This window comes from Acinonyx jubatus, chromosome B4 (assembly GCF_027475565.1).
Source record: "Acinonyx jubatus isolate Ajub_Pintada_27869175 chromosome B4, VMU_Ajub_asm_v1.0, whole genome shotgun sequence".
NCBI classification, from domain to species: Eukaryota; Metazoa; Chordata; class Mammalia; order Carnivora; family Felidae; genus Acinonyx; species Acinonyx jubatus.
The window spans coordinates 78,906,502-78,933,518 of record NC_069387.1 but is presented as its reverse complement, the minus strand read 5'-3'; the positions used below and the strand labels follow the sequence as shown (position 1 = coordinate 78,933,518).

The 27,017-nt window shown below is 47.3% G+C and overlaps 1 protein-coding gene and 1 long non-coding RNA gene across 7 annotated transcripts; one reads left to right on the top strand and one right to left on the bottom strand.

The window, feature by feature from the left end:
• Nucleotides 1–263: 263 nt before the first annotated feature.
• Nucleotides 264–26,991, top strand: NFE2 (nuclear factor, erythroid 2). Of its 6 annotated transcripts, XM_053226334.1 has the most exons (6): nt 264–330; nt 5,100–5,148; nt 18,362–18,454; nt 24,020–24,131; nt 24,350–24,518; nt 25,707–26,991. In XM_053226334.1, exons 5-6 carry the CDS (start codon nt 24,405–24,407, stop codon nt 26,712–26,714), a joined length of 1,122 nt encoding a protein of 373 aa, XP_053082309.1. In that variant the 5' UTR covers nt 264–330; nt 5,100–5,148; nt 18,362–18,454; nt 24,020–24,131; nt 24,350–24,404; the 3' UTR covers nt 26,715–26,991. The 6 variants fall into 6 exon arrangements, with proteins under 6 accessions (XP_053082309.1, XP_053082310.1, XP_014943309.1 ...); XM_053226335.1 differs by lacking the exons at nt 264–330; nt 5,100–5,148 and having other exon boundaries at nt 18,354–18,454; XM_015087822.3 differs by lacking the exons at nt 264–330; nt 5,100–5,148; nt 18,362–18,454 and adding an exon at nt 19,870–20,136.
• On the bottom strand, nt 11,742–25,115 carry LOC113593089 (uncharacterized). Its single transcript, XR_003413157.2, has 3 exons — nt 24,809–25,115; nt 21,366–21,442; nt 11,742–12,175 (listed from the first exon to the last, which is right to left on the bottom strand). It is a non-coding gene; the product is annotated as an uncharacterized LOC113593089 (long non-coding RNA).
• Nucleotides 26,992–27,017: the final 26 nt, after the last annotated feature.

Below are 27,017 nucleotides of genomic sequence, written 5' to 3'. Positions count from 1 at the left end.
AATCAGTGTACTAGCTTGCTTAGCGGAAGCAAGGTGTCCAGCCAGAAGGCGCAGGCATTTGATTGTCAGATTAAACACTCAATACAACGCCAAAACCTCAAGGTTGAATGGGGCGGGAGGGTCAGGGGGCGGGGTTGTTTCCACGGGGAACAGAGGAAGCGATTATTAATTTTCAATTGGTGGAGAAGAGACCACGTGATATTCGTGGGCCTGATTTAGCAGCTTTAATCCGCACTCCCTTCAGGGGGCGCTGTGTCTCCTTAGCCCTTAACACTGGACAGCTCGTGACGGAATCGCACCGGAATCCCCAGTCCAAGAGCCACATATTAGGTAGGCCCTTGATATCCAAGGTTGCTTTAGCAAACACTGCTAGCTCTTCCCTCAGACTCGCTGAGTGCAGCATCCTCACCGGAAATCTGCACAACCACAGAGTAAAAGCCAAGAGATGCCCAGTGTATTAAATAAAATGAGGCCGCTGGGAGTTAACTGCTACAGTAACAATTTCCCCAAGATGGAGTCCCAGGCTTTGCTGGGCCCAAGGAAGGACAAGAAGCCAATGAGTTTCTAAAAGTAGATTTTCTTTGACCGGACGTGAAACGGGATGTTAGAGCTTTGGACCCTAGAGAGGAGAGAGTAGGAGGGACAAAGGGGTAGAGGGTCCAGGATAAGGAAGGGTGTAGGGACAGGGTCTGCGGTTTTCCAGTAGGGACAAGCTGTTGCAAAATGAGAAAAGAGAAGTTTACTGAACGCAGGGATTTCACAATATGGAAAGGTTTTGATGAAGTCTAGCTTTCCCCTACCGCTAGGTTCCTTGGTCCTGACACCCCTTAAGTCAGGGAAACCTATTGCCTTATCTCTACAGGGATTTTTTTTCCCCCATTTCTGACCATTATGTTTTCAGGAGCTCTCCAAGAAGAGCACCCAAAACTATCAGGAGTTTTTCTAATAATTTGAGCGTAGAGTCAGAGGGCCTAAGAGAAATGTATAGAACGATACAAACTATAGAGCTAACATACATGCTATGAAGGAAGGTATATGATGTTCTGGTAAAATCCCAGGGGACAAGCCTCACATCTGGAGAAAGTAAGGGCTTAGGCTTTATCTGTTCCAAATGTCCAAATGGGGAGTTATTCAGATATTTAGTTAGCATTGTGCCTGGCATCACAAGGTTGTCCTTAGCTTGGCAGCTTAATGATAAAACTAACATTTGGGGTGCCCAAGTGGCTCAGTGGGTTAAGCATCTGACTCTTGATTTTGGCTCAGGTCATGATCTCATGGTTGGTGAGTTTGAGTCCCTCGTGGGGCTCTGCAGTGTCAGTGCTTAGGATTCTCTCTCTCTCTCCTCTCTCTCTGCCCCTCCCATGTTCACACGCATACACTCTCTCTCTCTCTCACAATAAATTAATTAATTTTTTAAAAAATGAACATTTAATGACCATCTACTATGTGCTAGTCACCTGCTAAATCTTTGAATACATTATTTAATATTTTTAGAAAAGCTTTATGAAGTAGATGGAATTTATTCCCATTTTATAGATGAGAAAAGTAGAGTTTGGAGCAATTCAATCATCGACTTAAGGCCATACAGTGATTAATTGACCACCATACATTCCAACATAGGAGGTCTGGTTCTAAAACCATGTACAATCCACTCTTCTGATTTGTGGTACGAGTCTCTTGTGTATTCCAGTCCTACCTGAAGTACCTTACACCAGTGCTAGATGTTCTATAAGGCCATGAGGAGGAAAAGTGGGGGAGGGGGCTCCTTTTTCTTTAACAGAGTAACTGACAAATTTTAACAGTCAGATATTGTTCCAAAAGATGGCTCATTGTTTTCTTTCCAGGCTATTACATGACTGTGCTGTAGAGGGAAGACAACTGGCTGGATAGGAGACGTTAATTCTTGTAGTGACTTAATAAGTAGGAGATTTCTGGGGCACTTGGATGGCTCCGTCGATAGAGTGTGCGGCTCTTGGTCTCAGGGTTGTGAGTTTGAGCTCCACGTTAGGGACAGAGATTACTTAAAAATAAAATTTCTGGGAGCACCGGGTAGCTCAGTAGGTTAAGTGATCAACTCTTGATTTCAGCTTGGGTCATGATCTCATGGTTCATGAGTTCAAGCTCCACACTGGGCTCTGCACTGACAGTGTGGAGCCTACTTGGGGTTCCTGTCTTCCTCTCTCTTTGCCCCTCCGGTGCATGCTCTCTCTCTCTCTCTCTCTCTCTCAAAAATAAATGAATAAAATGTTTAAAAAATAAAAAATAAAATAAATAAAATAAAATCTTTGGGGCACCTGGGTGGTTCAGTTGGTTAAGCATACAATTCTTGATCTCACCTTAAGTCTTGATCTCACAGTCATGAGTTCAAACCACGTTGAGCTCTACGCTGGGCATGAAGCTTACTTAAATAAAAAGTTTTTTTAATCTTAAAAAAAATAATTGAGAGACTTCCATGTAAGTCATTGTACCCTCTCTGGACTATAGATGCCACTTCTGGAAAAATGGGGAGGCTCAGACCAGAGATTTTTTTTTTTTTTTTTTTTGAGGATGCCTGGCTAGATCAGTTGGTAGAGTGTGTGAATCTTGATCTCAGGATCATGAGTTTGAGCCCCATGTTGGGAGTCTTAAAAAAATTAATTCTTTTATTTTTATTTCTTTTTAAAGATTTTTTTTTTATTTGTAAATCATCTCTACTCCCAACATGGGGCTCAAAGTCAGGACCTCAAGATCAAGAGTTGCACACTGTACTGATTGAGCCATCCAGGTACAGCCCACCAGAGATTTCTAGGGCCCTATCTGCAGTTAAAGTTCTATGATCATTCCTGGTCCTTTTGCTTCCACCTCCCCTTCACCTATAAAACCTCTAGAACCAATCAAATAGGGAATGCATACATCCCTCGCCGCCCCCCCCCCATAAATATACACACACAAAATATAAAATCATGTATATACGATTATAAACAATTTATTAAAAATGTATGGGAGGGGTGACTGGCTGGCTTAGTCAGTGGAGCATGTGACTCTTGATCTCAGGGTTGGTTGTGAGTTCAAGACCCACATTGGGTGTAGAGATTATTTAAAAATAAAATCTTTTAAAAAAAATTTAAAAAATAAAAATAAAATCTTTAAAAGAAAGGGGGGGATAGAGAAAAAGACTGGAAGAAAATATATCAAAATGTAACTGGTGGTGTTTTTGAAATGCTAGGACTTTTTCAATGTTTCTATATTTTCCGCGTGTTCTAAAATGTGTGAGTGCTGGGGCGCCTGGGTGGCTCAGTAAATTGAGCACCGGACTCTTGATCTCAGCTCAGATCATAATCCCAGGGTCTTGGAGCTGAGCGCTGTGCTGAGCTCTGAGCTGAGTGTGGAGCCTGCTTAAGATTCTATCTCTCCCTCTGCCCCTCTCCCCTGCTTGAATGAATTCTCTCTCTCTCTCTCTCTCTCTCTCTCTCTCTCTCTCTCTCTCTCTCTCTCCCTCTCTCTCTCTCTCTCTTTCTCTCTCTTTCTCTCTCTCCCTTCCTCCCTCCAAGGGGCTCCTTGGTGGCTCAGTCAATTAAATGTCCAACTTCAGTTCACTCATCATCTCATGGTTTGTGGGTTCGAGCCCCACATCTGGTTCTGTGCTACAACTGAGAGCCTGGAGCCTGCTTCAGATTCTCTGTCTCCCTCTCTCTCTGCCTCTCACCCACTTGCGCTCTGCCTTTCTCTCTCTCAAAAATAGACATTAAAATTTTTTTAATATTTTAAACAAATAAATAGATAAAATTGTAAAGTATATGAGTGCTATTTTCAAAGGAGAAAAATAAGTTATTAAAAAAAGCTTTTAATAAGCTATTTTTTAAAGGACAAAATCAGCTTCTTCCCATGAAGCCTTCTCTGAAGTCCCCAAGTGGAGTTAGATGCCTCCTCTTTGTTGACATTGTCGACTCTAGTCATAGCCATGCTATGACACATGGATCTAACCATGTTATAATACATCGATCTAACTCACTAGACTTACCATCTGTGTCCCATTCGTTTTATTTCTTTAGCACCCTAACCTTCAAATGGTAACACTCAAACAGTGTTTCCTGAATGGGATGAACATTGGTGAAAATGCAAGATACAAAGATGAATGAACAGTGTCAAAGGGAAGTTTAGGATTAAAAGACAAGGACCACAGATATTAAGAAGGGAGTGATCCCTCAGGATTGGTTGGGGAAGGTGGTCAAGGTCTGAGAGAAGAGGAGATATTGAGTTAGGCCTGCCATGACTGAAATGCCAGGTAGAGTTTGCTATGAATAAAGGTATAGAGGTTGGGATGTACAAGAAATCTGTTTTTTTTTTTTCTTTTTCTTTTCCAATTGTAAAACAAAGTAAGATGTTTTTATTTATTTGACACATAGCATAAATTTTACCATTTTAACCATTTTTAGGTGCACAGTCTGTGACATTAAGTACATTCACATTGTTGTGCAACCATCACCACCATCCAGCTCCAGAACTTTTTCATCATCCGAAACTCAAACTGTACCCATTAAACAACTCCCCATTCACCCCTCCCCACCACCAGCCTTTGGTAACCACTATTCTACTGTTCTGTCTCTATGAATTTGACTATTCCAGTACCTTCTATAAGTAGAATCATATAATATTTGTCCCTTTGTGTCTGGCCTCTTTCACTCAGCATAATGTCTTCATGGTTGTGTAAGAAATGTTTGAGGGATTGACTTGATGGCACAGGGGATTCAAATGAAGGAATACAGAAGAGGACGGAGAGAAAACTGGAAAGGTACCTTGTGGCCAGATTGTGAAATGCCTTGAATGCAAACCTAGGTAGCTGCTATAGTGCGACCAGATGATTGTGGGAGTTGGAACCGTGACACTCTCTTGGAAACTATAATGGTGATATTCTGTAAAGTAAACACAAGTACATCCTCACCTAGAGAAATAAAAACATACCCCAATATGCAGTGATACATATACAAGAATGCTGATTGCATCATTGTTTACAATGGCGAGAAATAATATTATTGTGTATAAATAAGGGAATCGTTGAATAAGTTATTGTACATCCAGACTGTGGAATAATATGCAACTAATAAAAAAGTATGTTCTAGCTGTATGCATTAACCTGGAGAAGTAGTAGTGACATGCTGAATGAAAAATGTAAGTTGCAGAGGGATTTATGAGGTATGATTGCATTTTTTAATTAAAGAAAATAAGACTCTAATCATGAATAACTATGTTTGTAAATGATTCTATCCTATTCTATTCTATTCTATTCTATTCATTCAACAAATATTTATTGAATGCCAGCTGAGGGCCAGCCACTCACTCTAGGCACTGGGGATATAGCAGTGAACAAAACAAGTATCCCTACCCTCATGGAACTTGCATTCTAGTTGGGGAACAGGAGCAGACAGCAACCAAAGAAACAAGAAAACTGTCTAGGAGTTTAGGTGGTGATAGGTGTTAGGGAGAAATTGAAACTAAAGAGGAGGCTAGGGGGCCATTCTGCTGTGGCACAATTTGGAGCCCTACCGTTCACAATGGGGAGAAATGAGGACATGAAGTTCAGTCAAGGAAGACCTCACTAAGAAGATATTTGATAAAAGATCTGAAAGGAGTAAGGGAATGAATGATGTTCATATCTGGGGGAAGAACACTCTAATCAGAACATAGAGGTGGGGAAGCCTTGGCTGGCTCAGTTGGTGGAGTATACAACTCTTAATCTTTGGGGTTGTGAGTTCAAGCCCCACGTTGGGCGTAGAGATTACTCAAAAATAAAATCTTAAAAAACAAAGAGGAGAGAGCATAACATAGGGGGAAATGTGGAAGAAAAGCATTAACATAGGTCACCCTAGGGGCACCTGGCTGGCTAAGTCGGTAAAGTGTGTAACTCTTGATCTCCGGGTTCCTGAGTTCCAACCCCAAGTCAGGTACAGAGATTACATACATACATACATACGTACATAAATAGCACATATTTTTTAAAAAGAAAAGAAAACTAAATCTAAATCTATATATATTACCCTAGGGGGTGAGATGGAAAGTGTGGATTATTAAATAGTTTTTCTTCATATATGTTGGTATTTGTTTGACTTTGTTACAACAAGCGTGTGTTTATAATTAAAAACAAATGAAGAAAAAAGTGTATATCAAAGTGGGGATAAAGTTGGAAGGATTAAATGAGATAATATGTGTAAAAAATATATGTAAACTGTTACATGCTCTGTCATTGTTATTTATCATCTTAAAAATAGTTAAAACCCACTGAACACTTCTGAGCAGAGGCATGAGATTACAGAAGCAATTTTTTAAATTGAAGCAAAGTCATAAACACATTAACCACTTTAAAGTGTACAATTCAGTGGTATTAGGTACATTCACAATGTGCAACCACCACCTCTATCTAGGTCCAAAACATTTTCATTGCCCCCCCAAAAATACCTGGTACCCATAAAGAAGGCACTCCCAATTTTCCCCTCCCTCCAGACCCTGGCAACCACCAATTTGCTTTCTATCTCTGTAGATACTTCAGACAAATGGAATCATACCATATTTTACCTTTTGTATTTGGCTTCTTTCACTTAGCATAACATTTCCAAGATGCCTACATTTCTTAGCAAGTATCAGTATTCCATTTCTTGTCAGGGCCTTGTAATGTTCCATTGTTCAACATACACTGTTCTGTTTATCAACTGATGGACATTTGGCTTCTTTCCACCTTCTGCCTATTATAGATGGAATAGTAGTGCTATGGACATTCATGTAACAAACATTCCAGTACCTGTTTTCAGTTCTTTTGCTTAAATGCCTCAGAATGGAATTGCTAGATCATATATTAATTCTCTGCATGACTTTTCAAAAATTTTTTTAATGTTTATTTCTTTTTGAGAGAGAGAGAGGGAGACACAGAATCCAAAGCAGGCTCCAGGCTCTGAGCTGTCAGTACAGAGTCCGACACGGGGCTCGAACCCACAAACCGTGAGATCATGACCTGAGCTGAAGTCGATGCCTAACTGACTGAGCCACCGGGGCACCCCTCTGTGTGACTTTTTGAGGACCCACCGAGCAATTTTCCACAGCAGCTGTACCATCTTCCTTTCCAAGGTATAATGTCTGCACATTATAACTAACGTTTGCCGTTTTCCATTTTTGTTGTTGTTGTTGTTGTTTTTTAATTTTTTTTTCAACGTTTTTATTTATTTTTGGGACAGAGAGAGACAGAGCATGAACGGGGGAGGGGCAGAGAGAGAGGGAGACACAGAATCGGAAACATGCTCCAGGCTCCGAGCCATTAGCCCAGAGCCCGACGCGGGGCTCGAACTCACGGACCGCGAGATTGTGACCTGGCTGAAGTCGGACGCTTAACCGACTGCGCCACCCAGGCGCCCCTGTTGTTGTTTTTAATGACCATCCTAGTTGCTATGGAGTGGTATTTCATTGTGGTTTTGATTTCCTTAAAGACAAATGATCTGAGCATCTTTTCATGTACCTGCTGGCCATTTGTAAATCTTTTTTGGAGAAATGTTTATTCAAATAATTTACCCATTATTTATTTATTCATTTACTTTTTTAATGTTTATTTTTTGAGAGAGAGAGACAGAGTGGGAGCAGGGGAGGGGCAGAGAGAGAGGGAGACACAGAATCTGAAACAAGCTGTCAGCACAGAGCCGGTCGCAGGGCTCGAACTCACGGACTGAGAGATCTTGACTTGAGCTGAAGTCAGAAGCCCAACCGACTGAGCCACCCAGGTGCCCCTTTTTACCCATTTTTTAAATTGGGCTGTTTGTCTTTCTGTTCTTGAGCTCTAAGAGTTCTTTATATACTCTGGATACTAGGCCATTATCAGACATATGAATTGCAAGTATTTTTTCCTATTTTGTAGGCTGCATGGAAGAAATTTTAAGATATTTAATTTGATGGGCACCTGGGCGGCTCAGTCTGTTAAGTGTCTGACTCTTGATTTCAGCTCAGGCGGTGATGTCACGGCTCTCAAGACTTGGGTGGGGCTCTGTGCTTGTACCAGGGGCCTGCTTGGGATTCTCTCTGTCCCCCACTCTCTGCCCCTCCCCCTCTCGTGCTCACGCGTGCGCACGTGCGCTCTCTCTCTCTCTCCCTCCCTTTCTCTCTCTGTCTCTCAAAATAAATAAACATTAAAAACAAAGATAATTAGGGGTGCCTGGGTGGCTCAGTCGGTTGAGCATCCGACTTCCGCTCAGGTCATGATCTCGCGGTTTGTGAGTTCGAGCCCCGCAGCGGACTCTGTGCTGACAGCTGGGAGCCTGGAGCCTGCTTCGGATTCTGTGTCTCCTTCTCTCTCTGCCCATCCCCCGCTTGTGCTGTCTCTCTCTGTCTCTCAAAAATAAATAAATAAATGTAAAAAAAATTAAAGAAAAAAACAGAAACAAAGATAATTCATTTGACAACTGCATGTGCAGGAAGGGGTCGAGGAGAGATGAAGGGCAAAAAGAGCTAGGAAACCACTGTAGTTCTTCAGTTTGCAGTGAGCACAGAACAGTAACAGTGGGAAAATACTCCCTAAAGATTGTGTACCACAAGTGAAATTAGGAAAAGCCAAAGTGTAATGGATGAGATCAGCCATATGTAGAAGTAGCAAATGAACTGGTGTCGTTTTCAGGAAAGCATAATTCTATCAATATATCTAAAGCTCTACAGCCTAATCACTTAAAGTAGAATGGCTGGAGCCCTAACACAATCAAACCCTAACCTAATCAATTATAATAAAATGGCTGAAGTGAACATAAACAGAATCAATTATATTAGCTTGGCTGGAGCTAAAACCCAATCAATTGAATTGTACCTTGTCTTCACAAAAGGGGGAGATAATCCTCATAGGATTCCCCCTCCCCAACCAAAAAAAAAAAAAAAAATGTCAATATTTCTCCAGTAACAGGGAAGAAGATTTCCTGTTCTGCCTCCATACGTGAATATCTTATATATGTATAAAGGAGATGGATGTAGTTGTATTAGCCATTAAAATTATCCAAAAATTCACTTGTTCACTAAGAAGCCGTCTAGTTATAATGTTTGATTTCCAAACTTGTCTAGTATTTTGATTGGTCAAGAGGATTGTCTAGGCCACCGTAAGTCATATGCGGGACATTAAATCAACCATATGGCTTATACTTCATGCTCTTTTAAGTTTGGTCAGCATAAATGAGTTCTAAGATGAATTAATGGGCCAAAATCAACTTCTGGGCATTCAACCTGAGGCCCAGATCCTCTTAAAGAAGAAAAATCAACAATGTTTCTATCTCTTGTCACTCTAACATCAACCCAAGTGTGGAAGGAGCCTTACTTTGTGTACTTGGAGAGGTAGTGAGAGGAGTTTCTCTTGTTTGGTTTTTCCATTTTAGAGTGGAACAGAGACTGGGAAAACACTTCGGGTCACCTTGGGCCGCACAGAGTTCACCCAGATTAGGTGCTAAACACTTCATCCAACTCCCAGCCCAGGGCTTGCTCTGCCTCTTGCTAAAGCAATCACCGATTGTTTCTACAGAATGGAAAACAGCACAAACACTGGTAATCACAGACAGAAGAGTGTCAGCAGCCATTGCTGGTGACTTGCAGGTGTGAGCACATTCCCTCCACAAGATGACTAGTGAAGACACCTCAAGCCTTGGGTGCTCAGTGGAGGCACCTCCTGACAGTGAAGCAGGTCTTGGGGAGACAAGAGAAGGCAGTAGTCTCTTTCTGACCTAACAGCAGTCTGGCTTTTTCTCTGAAGTGTGGGAGGTGTCTTACCAACACACAACTATGATGAAACTTAAGACCACAAAGAGGAAGCTTCCCGGGGTGATATAGCTGCTGTTTTCTTCCAAGAGAAAGGGTTGGGAATTCTACCTGGATGAATTCTTTTTTTTTTTTTTTTTTAAGCTTTATTATTTTTTTTAATGTTTTTTTTAATGTTTATTTTTGAGAGAGAGAGACAGAGTGCAAGCAGGGGAGAGGCAGAGAGAGGTAGTCACAGAATCTGAAGCAGATTCCAGGCTCCCAGCTGTCAGCACAGAGCCCAAAGCAGGGCTCGAACTCACGAACGCCGAGATCATGACCTAAGCTGAAGTCAGACGCTTAACCGACTGAGCCACCCAGGCTCCCCTAAAGTTTTATTATTTATTTATTTTGAAAGAGTGCGAGCAGGGGAGGGGCAGAGAGAGAGAATCCCAAGCAGGCTCCACACCAGCAGCGGGGCTCGAACCCATGAACTGTGAGATAGTGCCCTGAGCCAAAACCAAGAGTCAGACGCTTAACCGACAGAGTCACCCAGGCGCCCGCCCCTACCTGGATGAACTCTTAGGACTGCCGCCTTGCAATTCAGCACCCTCACCCCCCGAATTATTGTATGCCTCTTCCTCCGGACTGAAACCACATAGTCAGCTGTACAGAGAGCAACCTTGCTGTGTATGGTGCAGAATTTAATGTTAGCTATACATCAGAGGAATCGAATTTTCTCATCTTTTCACAGAGCTGAGAGGAGGTGGCTTTAGTTGGGAACAGGGATACTTCTTTCATCTTAATAAGGTAGAAGGCTCTCAGCATGTGGGAACGCGTGCAAGTAAGCTGGTGGATTTGGTATTAGAAAAATCAGACAATCCATCTAACTGCGTCTATTTTATCAATGAAATACGAGGCCAGGTCATCTGCTAAGAGGGAAGTGGAGGGGGTGTTGGAGATTTTAGAAGACAGAAGGTGTGAAATAGTTATTGAGCAGAGTAGAAATGAGAATTTACCAGGGAAATGTAGTATTGGGCAATGTTGAGTTTTGGGTGCATAAATTGAAAGTGATACAAGTCAGGGGTGCCTGGGTGACTCAGGCGGTTAAGCATCGGATTTGGGCTCAGGTCATGATCTCGCCGTCCGTGGTTTCCAGCCCCGCATCAGCTCTGTGCTGACAGCTCAGGGCCTAGAGCCTGCTTCGGATTTTGTGTCTCCCTCTCTCACTGCCCTCTCCCTGCTTGTGCTCTGTCTCTCTCATTCTTTTTTTTTCCCTTTTTTAACGTTTATTTATTTTTGAGACAGAGAGAGACAGAGCATGAACGGGGGAGGGTCAGAGAGAGAGGGAGACACAGAATCTGAAACAGGCTCCAGGCTCTGAGCGGTCAGCACAGAGCCGGACATGGGGCTCGAACTCAGGACCGCGAGATCATGACCTGAGCCGAAGTCGGACGCTTAACCGACTGAGTCACCCAGGCGCCCCTGTCTCTCTCATTCTAAAAAATAAACATAAAAAAAAAATTTTTTTTTAAATACAAAGAAAAATAAAGTGATACAATTCAGCAAGAATCTGAGATTTTCTCTATCAATATTTAGCTGCCTAGGTATAGATGTGGAGAGGCTAAATTGTTGGATTTAACCAGAATTATTTTTTTTTATTTCTTTTTTAAAAATTTTTTTTAACATTTATTTATATTTGAGAGAGACAAAGACAGAATGAGAGCAGGTTAGGGGCAGAGAGAGAGAGAGGAAGAGACAGAATCCGAAGCAGCACAGAATCTGTGCTGACAGCTCAGAGCCCGATGCGGGACTCGAACCCACTAGCTGTGAGATCATGACCTGAGCTGAAGTCAGACACTCAACCGACTGAGCCATCCAGGCGCCCCAATTTTTTTTATTCTTAAGTAATCTCTACACCCAGTATGGGACCCAAACTAACAACTCTGAGATCAAGAGTAGCATGCTCTACTGACTGAGCCAGTCAGGCTCCCCAGAATGGATTTTTTTTCTTCCCCAGGAAAGTTGAATGGAGGGGGAAAAGGGCAAAGAAGTTAACAGTGTCTGCAAGTTTATAGTTCTGGATATGAAGGGCAGTTGATGGATTATTTAAAGAATAAAATAAAGACATAGTACCAATGGTTTAGAGGTCCTTGAGGAAAAAGGGGTAATTGGGTGGGAGGAGTGGTGTTAGGGTATGAAAAGAAAAAGCAGAAAATGGTGCACAGAAGGTAAGTTACTTGGACATTTCAGATTTTATCTGAATTAAATTGTTCCAGCTTTCTTTTCTTCTCCAACCCTTGGTCTTTCCTTATTTCTTCTTTCCACCTCTCCTCCCACCAGAGAGTAAGAAACAATGAAGTCTGCTTTTCATTTCTTGTCCAGGTAACTGAGCTTCTGGCTCTCCACCAATCCTCAGTCTGGATCTCTGTCTCTTTTCTTCTGTCCCTTCATTCTGGAAAAGGAAAGCTGATAGTTTGGGGAAGACAAGGCCAGGAGCCCTCCACCTTCCTCCTTGTGGGTGTCTCATTCTCTGGCAAGTGATCTCTTTGGGGAAAATATGACCAGGATATACAGGTTACGAGCATGGTTTCAGCTGCAAACAGGGAGAACACACTTAAGAATTGCCAACAGGGAAAACGTGAGTCCCTAGTGTGAAGAACGGCTTTTTGGAAGAAGCTTTAAATACAAGAAAATTTTGGAAGGGACCCAGAGGCACGGGGCAAATTTGGCAACTTTCACCCAGTGTCTCCCTGTGCTACATAAAGGTGAGCCCAGGCTCACCAAGGTGAAGAGAACCCCAGAATGTCCCCTCCTTGTCAGTTTTGGCCAAGATGGTCACTCCTAGAGACTGGAAGAACCTCAGTGAAGCCCTCTAAGTTTTCCCAGGGTAGGTCAACCCAAATTGGCCCAGGGTACTTGGAGGGAAGGGGCTATCTGAGAACTTTGATAGGCAACTAGCCTCCAGGCAGGGTGTGGGCCCTGAATCTCTTCACTAAGATCCATTCGGCTGTCCCAGAAAACGTCAGGAAACTTCCTCTCCACCCAAACCTCTTTTTACAACATTGGGGTTTCCATACAATGTAACTGGTCAAATCTAATAGGCTTTTCCCCCACAACCGTGCATTTGCATATATTGTTTCTTCTGCCCAGTATGTTGTCACTCATTTTTCTCCCTAGGAAATTCAGATATTTCCATCTTTCAAGACTAGTTGAAAGGTTACCTCCTCTCCAAGGCCTTCCCTAAAATAGTTGCTCCTTTTCCTTCATTCCCCCCAAAATTAACTTACCTATCCTCACATCACTGGCCATATCCACTAATCTGTTTATACATGTGTCTGCACCATTAGACTGTGAGTGCCCAAAGGCAAAAATCACAACTTAGTTTTCTCGGTATCCTCCAAATTTAGCAACTTGGTAAGTACTCTAGAAATATTTGTTGATTGAGTGAGAGTATTTATGCTCAGAACTAGACACCTTGTATATATAAAAAAGACAAAACATGAAATGCAATCCTTCTCAATAAGATGTTTATCTACTAGTTAACAACAATTTAATGTAATAATTTAATTATTTAATAATAATATCAGATGTGCCACATACATATGTACCATTTAATAGTGCTCACTATATCCCAGGCACTGAATCACTGAATTAAACATGTATACCTGGTTTTTAACTAATTTATTTTTCACAATAACATATAAGTATTGTTATTATCCCCCAAATTACTAGGTGGGTAAAATCAGGCTCAGAGAGATTAAATAATTTGCTTGAGATCTCAAAGTGATTGTCAGAGTGCAGGCGCTTCCAATTTCAAAATTCATGCTCTTAAAAAAAAGGGGGGTGGCGGGGGGCACCGGGGTGGCTCAGTCAGTTAAGTGTCTGACTTCTCGGCTCAGGTCACCATCTCACAGTTCATGAGTTTGAGCGCAGAGCTGGCTTCAGATCCTCTGTCCCCCTCTCTCTCTGCCCCTCCCCCACTTGCCCGCATGTGTGCACACGCGCGCGCGCGCTCTCTCTCTCTCTCTCTCTCTCTCTCTCTCTGTCTGAGAAATATTTATTTCTCAGACAGAGAGAGACAGAGCATGAGTGGGGGAGGGGCAGAGAGAGAGGGAGACAGAATCAGAAGCAGGCTCCAGGCTCTGAGCTGTCAGCACAGATCCCGTCGCGGGGCTTGAACTCACAAACCGTGAGATCATGACCTGAGCCGAAGTCAGTTGCTCAACCGACTGAGGCACCCCTTATAAATAAACATTTTTTTAAAATTTGGAGGGGGGGCGGCGGATGACTCAGTCGGTTAAGTGTCCAACTGTTGATTTTGGCTCAGGTCGTGATCTCACGATTCCTGAGATCAATCCCAGAATCAGGCTCTGCACTGACAGTAAAGGAGGGACTTGCTTGGGATTCTCTCTCTCCCTCTCCCTCCGTCCCTCCCCTGTTCACACACTGTCTCTCTCAAAATAAATAAATAAACTTTTAAGAAAAAATTGGGGGGTGCCTGGTTGGCTTGGTCAGAAGAGCATGTGACTCTTGATCTTGGGGTTGTGAGTTCGGGCCCCACACTGGGTATAGAGATTACTTAAACAAATAAAAACTTTAGAAAACAAAATTTTAAAGGTTTTTTAAAAGTTTTTATTTGTTTAAGTAATCTCTACACCCAATATGGGGCTCAAATTCATGACCTCAAGTTCAAGAGTTGCATGCTTTTCCGCCTAAGCCAGCCAGGCGGGTGCCCCTTAAGATTTTAATTTAAGTAATCTCTACACCTAATGTGGGGATCAAACCCACAATCCCAAGATCAAGAGTCATGTGCTTCACTGACTGAGCCAGGCAGGTGCCCCTAAAATTCATGTTCTTAGTCTTAATGCTATAGTGCCTGAGTCAAGTTTTGTACGATACAGTTTATACCATCTCGATTACAGGGGAATATAATAAAGCACAAACTCATATACACAATAAAATATTAGAAAATAAAATATTTAGGGGCACCTGGGTGGCTCAGTCAATTGGGCATCTGACTCTTGGTTTTGGCTCAGGTCATGATCTCACAGTTTGTGAGTTGGAGCCCCGACTCTGGCTCCGTGTGGACCCTGCTTGGGATTCTCTCTCTCCCTCTCTCTCTGCTCCTCTCCCACTCAGACACACACACACACACACACACACACACACTCTCTCTCTCTCTCAAAATAAATAAATAAATTTCAAAAATAAAATAAAATATTTAGGGGCACATGGATAGCTAAGTGGGTTAAACATTCAGTTGGTTAAACATTCCAGGTCAGGTCATGATTTCAGGGTCATGAGATCAAGCCCCAAATCAGGCTCTGGGCTGGGCATGGGGCCTGGTTCAGATTCTCTCTCTCCCCTCCCTTCCATCCCCCAGTTCATGCACTCTCAAAAGAAAGAAAAGAAAGGAAGGAAGGAAAGAAAAGAAAAGAAAAGAAAAGAAAAGAAAAAAGAAAAGAAAAAAAAGATTTAGGGGCACCTGGGTGGCTCAGTCAGTTAAGCGTCTGACTTTGGCTCAGGTCATGATCTCGCAGTTTGTGGGTTTGAGCCCCGCTTAGGGCTCTGTGCTGTCAGTTCAGAGCCTGGAGCCTGCTTCGGATTCTGTGTCTCCCTCTCTCTCTCTGCCCCTCCCCTACTCACGCTCTGTCTCTCTCTCTCTCAAAAATAAACATTAAAATAAAAAAAAAAAATGGGCATCAAGTCTTTCATCCTGTAAGGAGCAGAGGGTGGCACTTCCTAGGCAGCCCCGCCCCTGCAGAGGATTGCAACAGGGTGAGGTGGGGGTAGGGGTTTTGGGTTCCTGGAAGGTGGCTGAAGCCCATAAGGCTGGCCCTGTGCCCATCGTGTGGCTAAAACTGTCCCCGCCCAATAGTGCCGGTGGGAGAGCCATGGCCTGAGGGCTAGTTCCTGGAAGTCTAGCCACCACTCTCCCCAACCAACTGCTGCATCCTAGGCCTAGATGTCTCCCAGAGTCAGGGTGCCCACTGGCTGCCATTCTGTTCCAAGCATCTCTCCACAGGAGTGTGGCCTCCAGATGTGTCGGTCTTATCCCTCAAGCCCCTGAGGCCCTGCGGCCTCAGGCTTTGAAGCTTCCCTTTCCCGACCATAACAGACTCCAATTTCCTATTGATTCCTTTTCATCTTCCCAACAACACCACCAAATAGGTATTATCATCATTATCTCCATTTTTCAGGTGGGGAGACAAAGCTCAGAAAGGGTGGGCTGCCCCAAGGCACATCGCCCGGAAATGCTGACTTAAGCCCAGGCCTCAGGATTCAGGATCTGGTCCTCCTGCATTCCGCTAAGTGTCATGCTCACATCTCTTTGGAGGTTTAGAAGTGAGCCCTGGGGGTTATTCCTTCAGGGCCACTCTGGACTTATCTATTAGCCTTCACCCATTTGGGGTTCATGGCTAGGTTCTGCTATCAGGGCATAGCTCTTAGATGCCGGAGTCTGGGAACCTCAGTCTTACCCAACACCTTGGACCCATAAGCTCCAAGGTTTCTTGGTCTGAGAGTGGGACTCAGTCTCCCCTCAACTCCTGCCTGAGTCAATCCTCTAAGAATTCTTAACCACTGCAAAGCAACCTCCTCAAAGACAGTTTTATATGATCCTCACCCAAACTAGAACACAAGGAAGAAACCAATGGATGGTTTAGGAGATCTGGTTCTACTACCTGGGCCTCAGTTTACTTTAGTAAGAGGGGCCTCAACTATTCCGGGGTCCCAGACCCCCCATCCCTACCTCCCCCAGCCATCCGGGGTAACCGCCAGGCTCTGGTGCCTAGGATAACGCCCAGCCCTCCCCTCGCCTCCTGTGGCTGCCTCCCCTTTCCGTCTGTTGAGAGAGGAAGCCGGGGGGTGGCGGGTGCAGCCCTGCAGGGCACTGATAAAGGTCCAGGCCTGCCCCCGCCCCCTGGGGCCACTGCGGTCAGACCAGCAGGCAAGCAGGCAAGGCAGCCATCTCCCTCTGGGACCCATGGCCCTCCCCTGGTTCCACCTCTACTTACCCCGCCCTACTCGGGAAGCTGGTTGCATAACCCAGTGGGGTGTTTGGCAACTTGCTTGTGGCTTGACCTGATGCTGGTGGTGGTGTGCACATGCGTTGGAGTGAGGGTGGGGGGTGGATTCATCAGGGGTGACAAGTCAGCCTTCTGGGGATAGGTGAGCAGCATGGATGGAGAATGGTGTAACAGTAAAGATCTGTTGCTATGTTTTTCTCCATGTTCTGTCAGCTACCTTTGCTGAAGGGGGAGAATCTTGAGATAGGAAACTCTCAGGTATCTTGCCTTGCCAAGCCACAGGCACGATCCAACCCATTCAGGCTCCTAATTCCCTGTTAATCGTAAATTAAGGCAAAGACTTAAGATAGAAGGTTGTTGACTTTGGGGACGCCCAGGCGGCTCAGTTGGTTAAGCATCCGACTCTTGATTTCAGCTCAGGTCATGATCTCACGGTTTGTGAGTTCAAGCTCGGCGTCAGGCTCTGTGCTGACGGTGTGGAGCCTGCTTGGGATTCTCTCTCTCTCCCCCTCTCTCTCTGCCTCTCTCCAGCTCCCTGCTCGTGGTCTCTGTCTCTCAAAGTAAATAAATAAACATTAAAAGAAGAAGGCTGTTGACTCTGGACATCAGGAATCTGAGAGGCAGATGCTGAAGGAATCTTTCCCACCCCTGAGGGCTGTAAAGGATGCTCTGGAGGCAGGACACAGCCTGGGAACAGCTGTAATGGCCTCTTCCTACAGGAGGAGAGTGGGGGAGAGGTGGGAGAGACACTTCTGTCTGGCCAGTCGCCTCAGTGAAGACTATCTGTTCACTCGGTTTGCTGTACATGATCGTGTCTGTTCCCCTGAAATAAGTAGGAAACTGCTTCCCTAGCTTGACTTTCAAGTCTTTACAATCTAGCTCCGAACTTCCCAGGCTTCTCTTCCACTGCTCCTACCCCACACCCCACCCTAGTAGACCCAAAGTACTATTTCACATTTTATGCCTCTGTTCCTTCATACCTTTGCTTGGAACACCCTTCTCCCCCTCTCTGTCTGGTGAACCCCTAGTCATTCTCCACAGCCCAGCTCAATCGTCACCTCCTCTGTGAAGCCTTTCCTGAATTTCACAAGGCAGAAATTCGACTCCACGGCACTTTATTTTTTTTTTCTTTTTTTTTTTTTTTAACGTTTATTCATTTTTGAGAGACAGAGACAGAGTGTGAGCAGGGGAGAAAGCTGAGAGAGAGAGGGAGACACAGAATCCGAAGCGGACTCCAGGCTCCAAGCTGTCAGGACAGAGCCTGACGCAGGGCTCGAACTCACAAATGGTGAGATCATGACCTGAGGCAAAGCTGGACGCTTAACCAACTGAGCCACCTAGGCGCCCCCAAAGCACTTTATATAGACCTTTATTAGTGTCATTCCCCAACTAGACTGTGAGTGAGGACATAGACTATGTCTTATTCATCTTCGTGTTCCTGGAGTATAACACATAGCAGACACTCAATAAATATTTGTTGAGTGAATTAACAAGCGATCAGGCTTGTGTTATCCACAGTTGTATCTGCAATGCCACAAGTGTGGCCTGAACCGGTAGTTTTCATTCAATAACTGTCGACTAGCTGTAACCTGATATCATTATTTAATCAGCCACCAGTGTGACTATCGCCACCCTTCATCCCCTCTGAGGGGCCAGAATAAGTATGCCACTGAGAGAGCTGTGTCTGAATGCCCAGATTCCAGGTATGTGACCCAGATTCACGGCCAGGTCATCAAGAGATTCCGGACCCACATGTGCCATGCAATGAAGCCGTGAGTCCCCTCCTGTCCTACATAGATCACGCATGTAGAATCATCATCTCCTGGGCTAGAGATGGAATCCAAAGCATGTAACCATGGGTTTGGGGTGGGTGTTGATCAGTCCCACACACACAGGCTGCAAGAAGGATGCAAAGAAGCCGTATCAAACTGCCGCTTGAGTTGCTTGCTTGTGCTGCTGGCTGTGGAAGGTCCTAAGGGAGAAGTGGGGTTGATGTAGAGCTGTAGGGGTGGGGAACACTTGGAGGAGGACTCCCAGCAGCTATGTGTTACCAAAGGAAACAGAACATTCCCATTATTTTAACAGTGAACAGGAGCCTATCAGAGGATGTTGGCTGGGTGCCAGCTCTGCCTTGGGGTGACACCTGTCTGCCTCCCACTCTTTGTTTCCAGTATAACTTGAACATTATAAGAAGAAAAAAACAGAGAAAAAGCCTCAGCTGCAGCTGTAAGGACTGAAGCTAGACATAGGAGGGACTTTCCTGACAGCTAAGAGTCAGTAAAAGTAAGCTAGGAGGAAGGAAGCCTCTTCTAGTCTCCAGAGAGAGATCTGTTTGGCCTGGGTCTTGGGTTGTGTGTTGGAGGCCAAGGGATGATGGAGTGACTTCTGGGAGTACTTACTGGCCTCAGAAAGAGCTGCTGTGGGTGCTGGGGATGAACCTGATACCCTATACAGGTGTCCTGGCCTGTCCAGAGTATGCGGCTGCCATGTGTTCGGGTGCCCGGCCTGTCACCCAGGGCCCCCTTTAAGAGAGGTGAATAGTGTCCCTTCTGGGCGCCCCCACACACATCCAACTCCCCTCACACACTGACAACAAACCTGGCCAAGAAAGAGGCCTTTGTCCTAGGACATCTGAGGCTGCTGGGGGAGGGGAGAGGGCTACAGGTGAAAGGACACATCAAAGCAGCAACTGCCCCTCCTCCCCAAAAGAGCTCCCCTGCCTCTTTCCCAGAACCCAGGCTTTCCTTAAATAAAAGCAGCGCCCTCCATGCCCACCTGCCTAAGCAGCTGGGACACTAGACATTAGGTCCTTATCTTTCGCTGCCATCCACCTCGCTGTGACTCAGTTTCCCTGTCTCAGAGAGAGTCAAGAGGGCAGAAGGAAGGAGGTTGCGACCTGTATAAAGTTTAGAGGTCACTTTGGAGCGGGCTACCGGGTTGGAATTCATCCTGTGCATAGGAGAAACGCAGGCCTGGCGGGACTCCTGGGCTCAAAAGGAAGGCTGGGAGCCGCTGGGAACCGTGTGTGCCCCCGCTGGCCGGGGAACAAGGTGGGGGCGGGGTGTGGGCAGAAACCACACCGGGCTCAAGTTTCCTCTCTTGGCCAGAAGGGGCAGGAGGAGAGGAGGGCCACGGGGAAAGGGGAGGGTTGGAGGAAGGACGGAGAACTCAGGCCGAGGGCTTCACAGTGGAGGCTGGTGCGCCGCCCGGCGCTCTCCCTCCATACTCAGTGCTCAGTAATGGCCCGGGGGCGGGGCGCAGCCCTCCCCCGTTTTCAGAGGTAGCAGAGATCCTCACCCAGGAGGTGTCAGCCCAGGCCCAGCCTCCCCAGAGACAGCACCCCGGAGCCACATCTCTCTCCTCACTCTGCTTGGACCCTGCACAGGTGCCTGACGGGCGGGGTGGGAGGGGGATTTCAGTGGGTTCCCCGAGGGGCGAGCTGGGGAGGTGGAGGTGGCAGAGGGAGAAAAGAACCAACTTTCCTCACGTCCCTAGGAGATCTCAGGGCTTCCCAGGCTGCCCTGGGTTTAGGAATTTGACATCTTTGGGAATTCATCTGGGAGAAGACCTTGATGGCTTCTGGAGCACTCTGAGAGGCTTGGGTGAGAGGCTGTAGATGGGGACCAGGCAGAGGTCCTCCGAGGCACCTCTGAGGGGCTGAGGCAGAACCCTTTGGCAGGGGGCTGCCCCTGGAGAGCCGATAGACTCTCAGGTATATGGCACTGTCCTTCCCTACTCCCGTCCATCACTGCCCTGTCTTGGCTAGCTGGGAAGATTTGGGGGAAGGTGAGGAATCGGAGACACCGGATGCCTGGATCGCTGCCAACCATGGCAGCAGGATGGAGTGGTGGGCGCAGGGCTGTTGAGGTCTTGCCTCCTTTGCCCCCCTCACTTCTCCCAGGCCCCCGGGGCAGTTAGAGATCAGCTGGAACCAGCAGGGAGAGGAAGGCATCTGGCCCCCAGTGCGGTTCCTTCAGACTGGAAATCTTAGCAGCTTGGGAAGTAGGAGGCAGGGTAGCCGTGGAACAGAAGAGGGGAGGTATCAGATCTGCTGGGGCTGGGATTCTCTCTAGTCATTGGCCCCCAAATGACCGGGGTTTGGTTTCTAGGGACTGAGTGAGGATAACAGAGACGTGTGCCTTTCTCCCCTGTTCCCATACACCTGTTTGAGTCATGTATGCCCTCAGGAGACTAATCCTCACTCTGAGCAAATCTCTCTCTCCTTTTCTTCCGTTCTGTTTCTCTATTTTACCTCTATGTGCCTCTCCCTCTTTTGGGATTCTTCTTAACCTCTCTAAATAGCTTGCTCGCTTGCCTCTCCAACACCCCAGGTGTCGCTGATCCGTGCCCATTCTTTCACTGCTTCTGTTGACACCTGGAGAGGCGGGGTGGTCTAACAAGCCTCAGAACAGGATCCCAGAAGCAAGCACCCTCTCTATCTCTGTCTCCCCGTCAAGGCATCCCTTCCCAAATGGTCCTCATCTCGAATCCTTAAGCAGAAAGCTCCATATCATTCTGTGACCACTTTCCTGTGATAAGATCTTTCTGGGTAGGACCATCAGGATCACAGTAAGGAGGATGGATTAGAGTCCCTGAAGATGGCTTCAGTCCTACCTGATACATGTTGGTGGGGAGGAAGATGGCTGTGTGACCTCAAAGTGCAGGTGAAACTGGAAACTGGGAACTGTTTACTGTAAAGCAAAAGGGACACGGGGAGGCTCACTCTCCTTTCCCAGGATCTGTCCAGCTTCTGCGTCCTCTGTGATGTTCTGTTTGATCCAATTCTGACTACACCCGCCCTCCTCCCTGATCTGTATCACTAGCTGCCAGCCCGTCTTCCAGTCCCATCCTTAGAAAGGTAGGCTCCTAAGACCCAGAGGGGACTATGCCTGGTGTATAGACCACTACCAATCCCTGAGTATTTAGGGGAAAACATACTACTCCCCTTTGGCCTGGTACAAACTTGACGCGGCACCAGGGAGATGGTTGGAGCTGGTCCAGAGATTCTCATCAACTCCCTCTTCCCTGACCTCTTGCCTCCCCGAGGGACCCTTCTGGATTCTCATTTCCTTGTCTCAAAGGTGCAAGGCAGATAGAGCTCCTGGTCTTCATGAGAAGGGACTGATATCTAGTCTCAGAGACCAGGGCAGCCTAGAATCCAGCCTTGCCTGGGTCATGGGTTTGAAGCTAAGAGAGAAGTCTGGAGATCATTTGCCAGGTTCTTTTCTGGCTTTGTGTTCTTTCCTGTAAATACATATGGCTGGACTAGTTGAGCGTTTCTCAAGGTGGGGTGGGCTTCTGGCATCAGAAACACTAGGGCACTTGTTAAAATGCTGATTGCTGGGTACCTGCACCTATGAATTCAATTCAGTAGGTCTGGGATGGCTTGCAGGAAGGAGCCTGTGTTTTTACAAGTATGATGGATGAATGCAGTGCATCGTCCAGTTTGTGACTGCCTGAACTAGATGCCAGATACTGCCTCTCATAGCAAAGAGCTTCTACGGTCCTGTTTCCATTTAATGGAAGAAACTGAATGGGGAAGTGATTTGGCCAAAGTCACATATTTGGAAGGCCATAGAACCTGGTCTCCTGCCTCCTAGGGCAGGATCTTCGAATTGCACCTAAGAGTCAGATCCAGGAAGATACAAGGAGGGAGAAGGTGGGGGGGGGGGGCAGAGGGGGATGTGAAGGACTATGAGGCAAGAAGCATTGTCCCTGCCCCCTAAACCCCTAAACCCCTTCTCCATTCACTTTGCCTTTGGGCAATTTCCTCCAGAACCTGGGTGGGGGAGGGTGGGGTTCCGGTGTTGAAATGGCATCCTGGACAGACATAAACACCCCACCCACTTTGCCCACTGGCCAAGGGCCTGTGCCTACACCAGCTCCCAGCTCTGGGGATAGCACTGTAACAAAGAGGTGGGGGCAAGGGCTAGGGTAGATCCAGCTTTAAAAGGATAATTTGTAATTCTTGCTAATTTGGGGTAAGTCAAAGAGTGAATTCCATATTAGATAGCTGTGATAGGCCATCTTTGTGATGATCTAAGGTCATGTAATTTGAAGTCATCCAGTCCTATCCTCTGTCCTTTCAGAAGTTTCTCCCACCCCCTAGCCTGCCTGCCTTTACTTATATGGCAGGGGTAGGGTGCTGGGTCTGGCCCTAAGATATTGGGAGGCCCCTGCAAAATCTACTTGGAATCTCTTGCCAAAGGCAGAGAGAACAGATGCAGGGAGATGGGTGTTGGGAATAGGGAGGTAGGATGAGGAGAGGGGCAGATAAAGAGGAAGATGAAGGCAGGGGTGAGGGTTTGTTGAGAATGTTAAGCTGCCCACGCAGAAAGGGACCTCTGAGTTCAATTTATCCAACTCCCTGGTTTTATAAATGAGGAAACAGAAGCTCAGAGAAGTGCGATGGCCTTGCCCAACCTCACACTGCTGCTTTGTGGCTGACCAGCAGCTAGAGCCCACATCAAAGAAAGCGGGGGGTGGGGGGGGGTGTGTGTGAAGGGGAGTGTGTATGTAAGGCTCTAAAGGATATTCCCCAGAAGAGGAGAAAAGAGATTCCACAGAACTGACTGGCCAATATAGGATGTAGACCACCAATAGAGGACCGGAGTATGGACACACAAGAGTGGGATGGGAAGGGGTCTGAGAGGCCAGTACAGGCTAGCAGAGTTAGCTAGTATGTTCCAGACCTGAGCCTGTTATTTCCCAGGTTGGGTGTCACTCTCTGAATGGACATTATAGGATCTTGGTGAAAATCAATCTCATAAACTAGTAACGATAGTGAAAACATCAGTGCAGTTCTTGGTAGTTCTTAATAGGTCTCTGCTATGATTGTCCCTTTAGGAACCCTGGAAGCCTGGCTGTGTGGGTTGGGGTACAGGGCTGAGATGACCCTGCAGGGACATAGGACAGAGAGGTCCAGTGTCCCCAGAGACCATTCCTCCTCTGCTGCCTCCAGCTGATAAACCTCTTATCTGGCACGAGCAGGGGAGCCCAGAGCCAGGATAGGAGGAGAAGGCAGGGCTGCTATCAGCCACCAGGCCTGGGCCATATCTCGGAGAAGGGGAGGGGCTGTCTGCTTGGCTCTTCCCACAACACACTCCTTGGGGATCCCCAAGCACTTACTCTCATCTTGAGAACATGAGACAGAGGAGGAAAACTGAGGACAGAGGAGGAAAGCCAGAGTGATCCCTGATGTTGCCCCAGAACAAGGGAAAAAAACCAAACCAAAACAAACCAGAAGATGTGACTTCTGCCCTGCCCAGCGATACGGTTTTGGGGGAGTAAGAAGTAGGAGGAAGAGAAGGAGGCGTCTTGTCTGAAAAAGAAGGTGAAGCCCTACTGTGCTCCCAAAGGAACCGACTACAGCCACAGCAGGTGAGGCAGAGATCACACCGCAGACAAGCCTTTGCTTAAGGAGTTGGTTGACGAGGACAACGTAATGGGGGGGATGAGGCCTGTCCTTCTCTCAGGCGAGGCTGCAGGGAATTCTCCATGGAGGCAGGACAAAATTGCTGGGCACTCGAGGGGCCTTTTCTTTTCTCTCTTTTTTTTTTTTTTTTCTTTTTTCAAAGCCTGTTTCTCCTTTGCCACAGGTTGCAGGGGCCTTTTGGGCTTTGGGGACCCTGGACCAGGCCCTGGCCCAGTAGGATGCCCCCGTGTCCTCCCCAGCAGAGCAGGAACAGGGTGACACAGTTGCCCACTCTGGAGCTGGGCGAGATGGAACTGACCTGGCAAGAGATCATGTCCATCACTGAGCTGCAGGTGAGCGGGGCTGGGGGAACCTGGGGGAGGGAAGAGCAGAGAAGCAGGGAGGCTGGCTGGGACGAAGGCAGGGGACTGGAGCAAACAGGGAAGCTTCCAGGGACTGGAAAAGGAAGGGTCGGAGTAGGAGGGGGATCCGGATGAAAGACCAGAACATTAAGGGGAAAGGGGTGTAGAGGAGCAGGGGATAGGAGTGGTGGAAGAATCTGATTGGGGGGTGTAAGCGCTCCCAGCAGCCACTCTGCTCACATCATTCTACCCCACCTCCTGCCCCGCCTACCCTTTCTCACCTTCTTCCCTTCTGAACCCCCTCTCCTCCCGTCCTGCCCATCTTCTTCCTTCATTTCCTCCCCTTGCCCTCAGATGCCGGGGCCCCTTTCCCTCAGGTAGTAGAGCAATAGTTCAGGGCCCTCGGGAAGGGGGGTGGTCAGACTATGACGGGGTCCTCGCCTCCTGCTAGTTGGACAAAGGGGTGTCTGTTGGCCTCACAATGATGCCTTTGTCCCCAGCTGGGCTGGAGCACGGTGGCTCCTCCATGTGGGTTGGGGGCTCTGTTTCCAGCATGTTCTCTCCTCCTCTCTGCACCTGGGCAGGGACAGAGGGACTGAAGAGGAGAGGGTAGAGCTAGTGCCAGCTCCCCAAGTTGCCTCTTGGCCCCCAGACCTGGCTCTGCCTGCCCCCCCACCCCCCCTTCTCTCCCCTGCCACTGTGCCTGGGTCCTCAGGATCTGCCCTAAGCCCTCCTCCCATGCAGCAGCTCCCTCTGCTGGGCACCCAGGGCATGACCAGGGTCTGAACTTGACCCTTTGACCCCAGATAACCATAGCAGGAAAGGCGTCTGAGGGGGTCATTATAGATAACCACTTCTTGTGTTCCTGAAGGAAATAAAGGAAGAGCAGCCATTTCAACCCAGTCAGAACTTCTGAAGAGGAGATTCCATGTTGTTGCAACATTAGATAGTCTTTTCTGAAGTCAGACTTCAGTGACTTTCATTCAAGTTTAAGCTGCTTTCTGCTTAAAATAGCTGCGCTGCAACCTTACAAGAAGCTTTGGGTGATTTTTTAGCACCTTTCTGTTCCCTTGTTATTATCTCACTGTGTCTTTCAGAAGGACCCAGCTTGATCCTGAGAGAGAGCTGGTTTCTCTTCCTCAGCCTGTCTCCAAAACTTCTTTATGGCTTTTCTTGCAGGGACTAAATGCTCCAAGTGAGACGTCGTTTGAGCCCCCTGCCCAGGCCCCATACCCTGGACCCCCACCGCCTCCAACTTACTGCCCCTGCTCAATCCACCCAGATGCTGGCTTCTCCCTTCCTCCACCACCCTATGAGCTCCCAGCACCCACATCTCATGTCCCAGACCCCTCATACTCCTATGGCAACATGGCCATACCAGTCTCCAAGCCACTGACTCTCTCCGGTCTGCTCAGTGAGCCCCTCTCAGATCCTTTGGCTCTCCTGGACATTGGGCTGCCAGGGGGGCCCCCCAAGCCTCAAGAAGACCCAGAATCTGACTCAGGATTATCCCTCAACTATAGCGATGCTGAATCTCTTGAGCTGGAGGGGACAGAGGCTGGCCGAAGGCGCGGCGAGTATGTAGAGATGTACCCGGTGGAGTACCCCTACTCACTTATGCCCAATTCCTTAGCCCACCCCAACTATGCCTTGCCACCTGCAGAGACCCCCTTAGCCTTAGAACCCTCCTCAGGCCCTGTGCGGGCCAAGTCCACTGCACGGGGGGAGGCGGGGAGTCGGGATGAGCGACGGGCCCTGGCCATGAAGATTCCCTTCCCGACGGACAAGATTGTCAACTTGCCGGTAGATGACTTTAATGAGCTGTTGGCGCGGTACCCACTGACAGAGAGCCAGCTGGCATTGGTCCGGGACATCCGACGGCGGGGTAAGAACAAGGTGGCCGCCCAGAACTGTCGCAAGAGAAAGTTGGAGACCATCGTGCAGTTGGAGCGGGAACTGGAGAGGCTGGGCAGCGAGCGGGAGCGGCTCCTCCGGGCCAGAGGGGAGGCCGACCGGACCCTGGAGGTCATGCGCCAACAGCTGACAGAGCTGTACTGTGACATTTTCCAGCACCTGCGGGATGAAGCCGGCAACAGCTACTCCCCTGAAGAGTATGCTTTGCAACAGGCCGCTGATGGGGCCATCTTCCTGGTGCCCCGGGGGACCAAGATGGAGGCCACAGACTGAACTGGCCGAAGGGGTGGGACTGTGATGGAGATTTCCTTTAGTCCCTTCCGATCAAGGTACTCCCCAACCCTGAGGCCCAGAAGGAACTGGGTTCTCTAGACCAGAAGGGGACAGTGAGAAACCTGGCGTTTGGAGGGTCCACAGCGTGTTCAGGAAGGCTTGCCTTGAGACAAGCACGTGAGGGGAGGGTTGGAATCTCTTTGCCGTGATTCAGCTTCCCGGGGCTCCAACCTCCTCCTCTTGTTTGAGCTTTGATATATAAAGCGCTCTACACTAATAGCCTTCCACTGTGTCTTCCTTCTT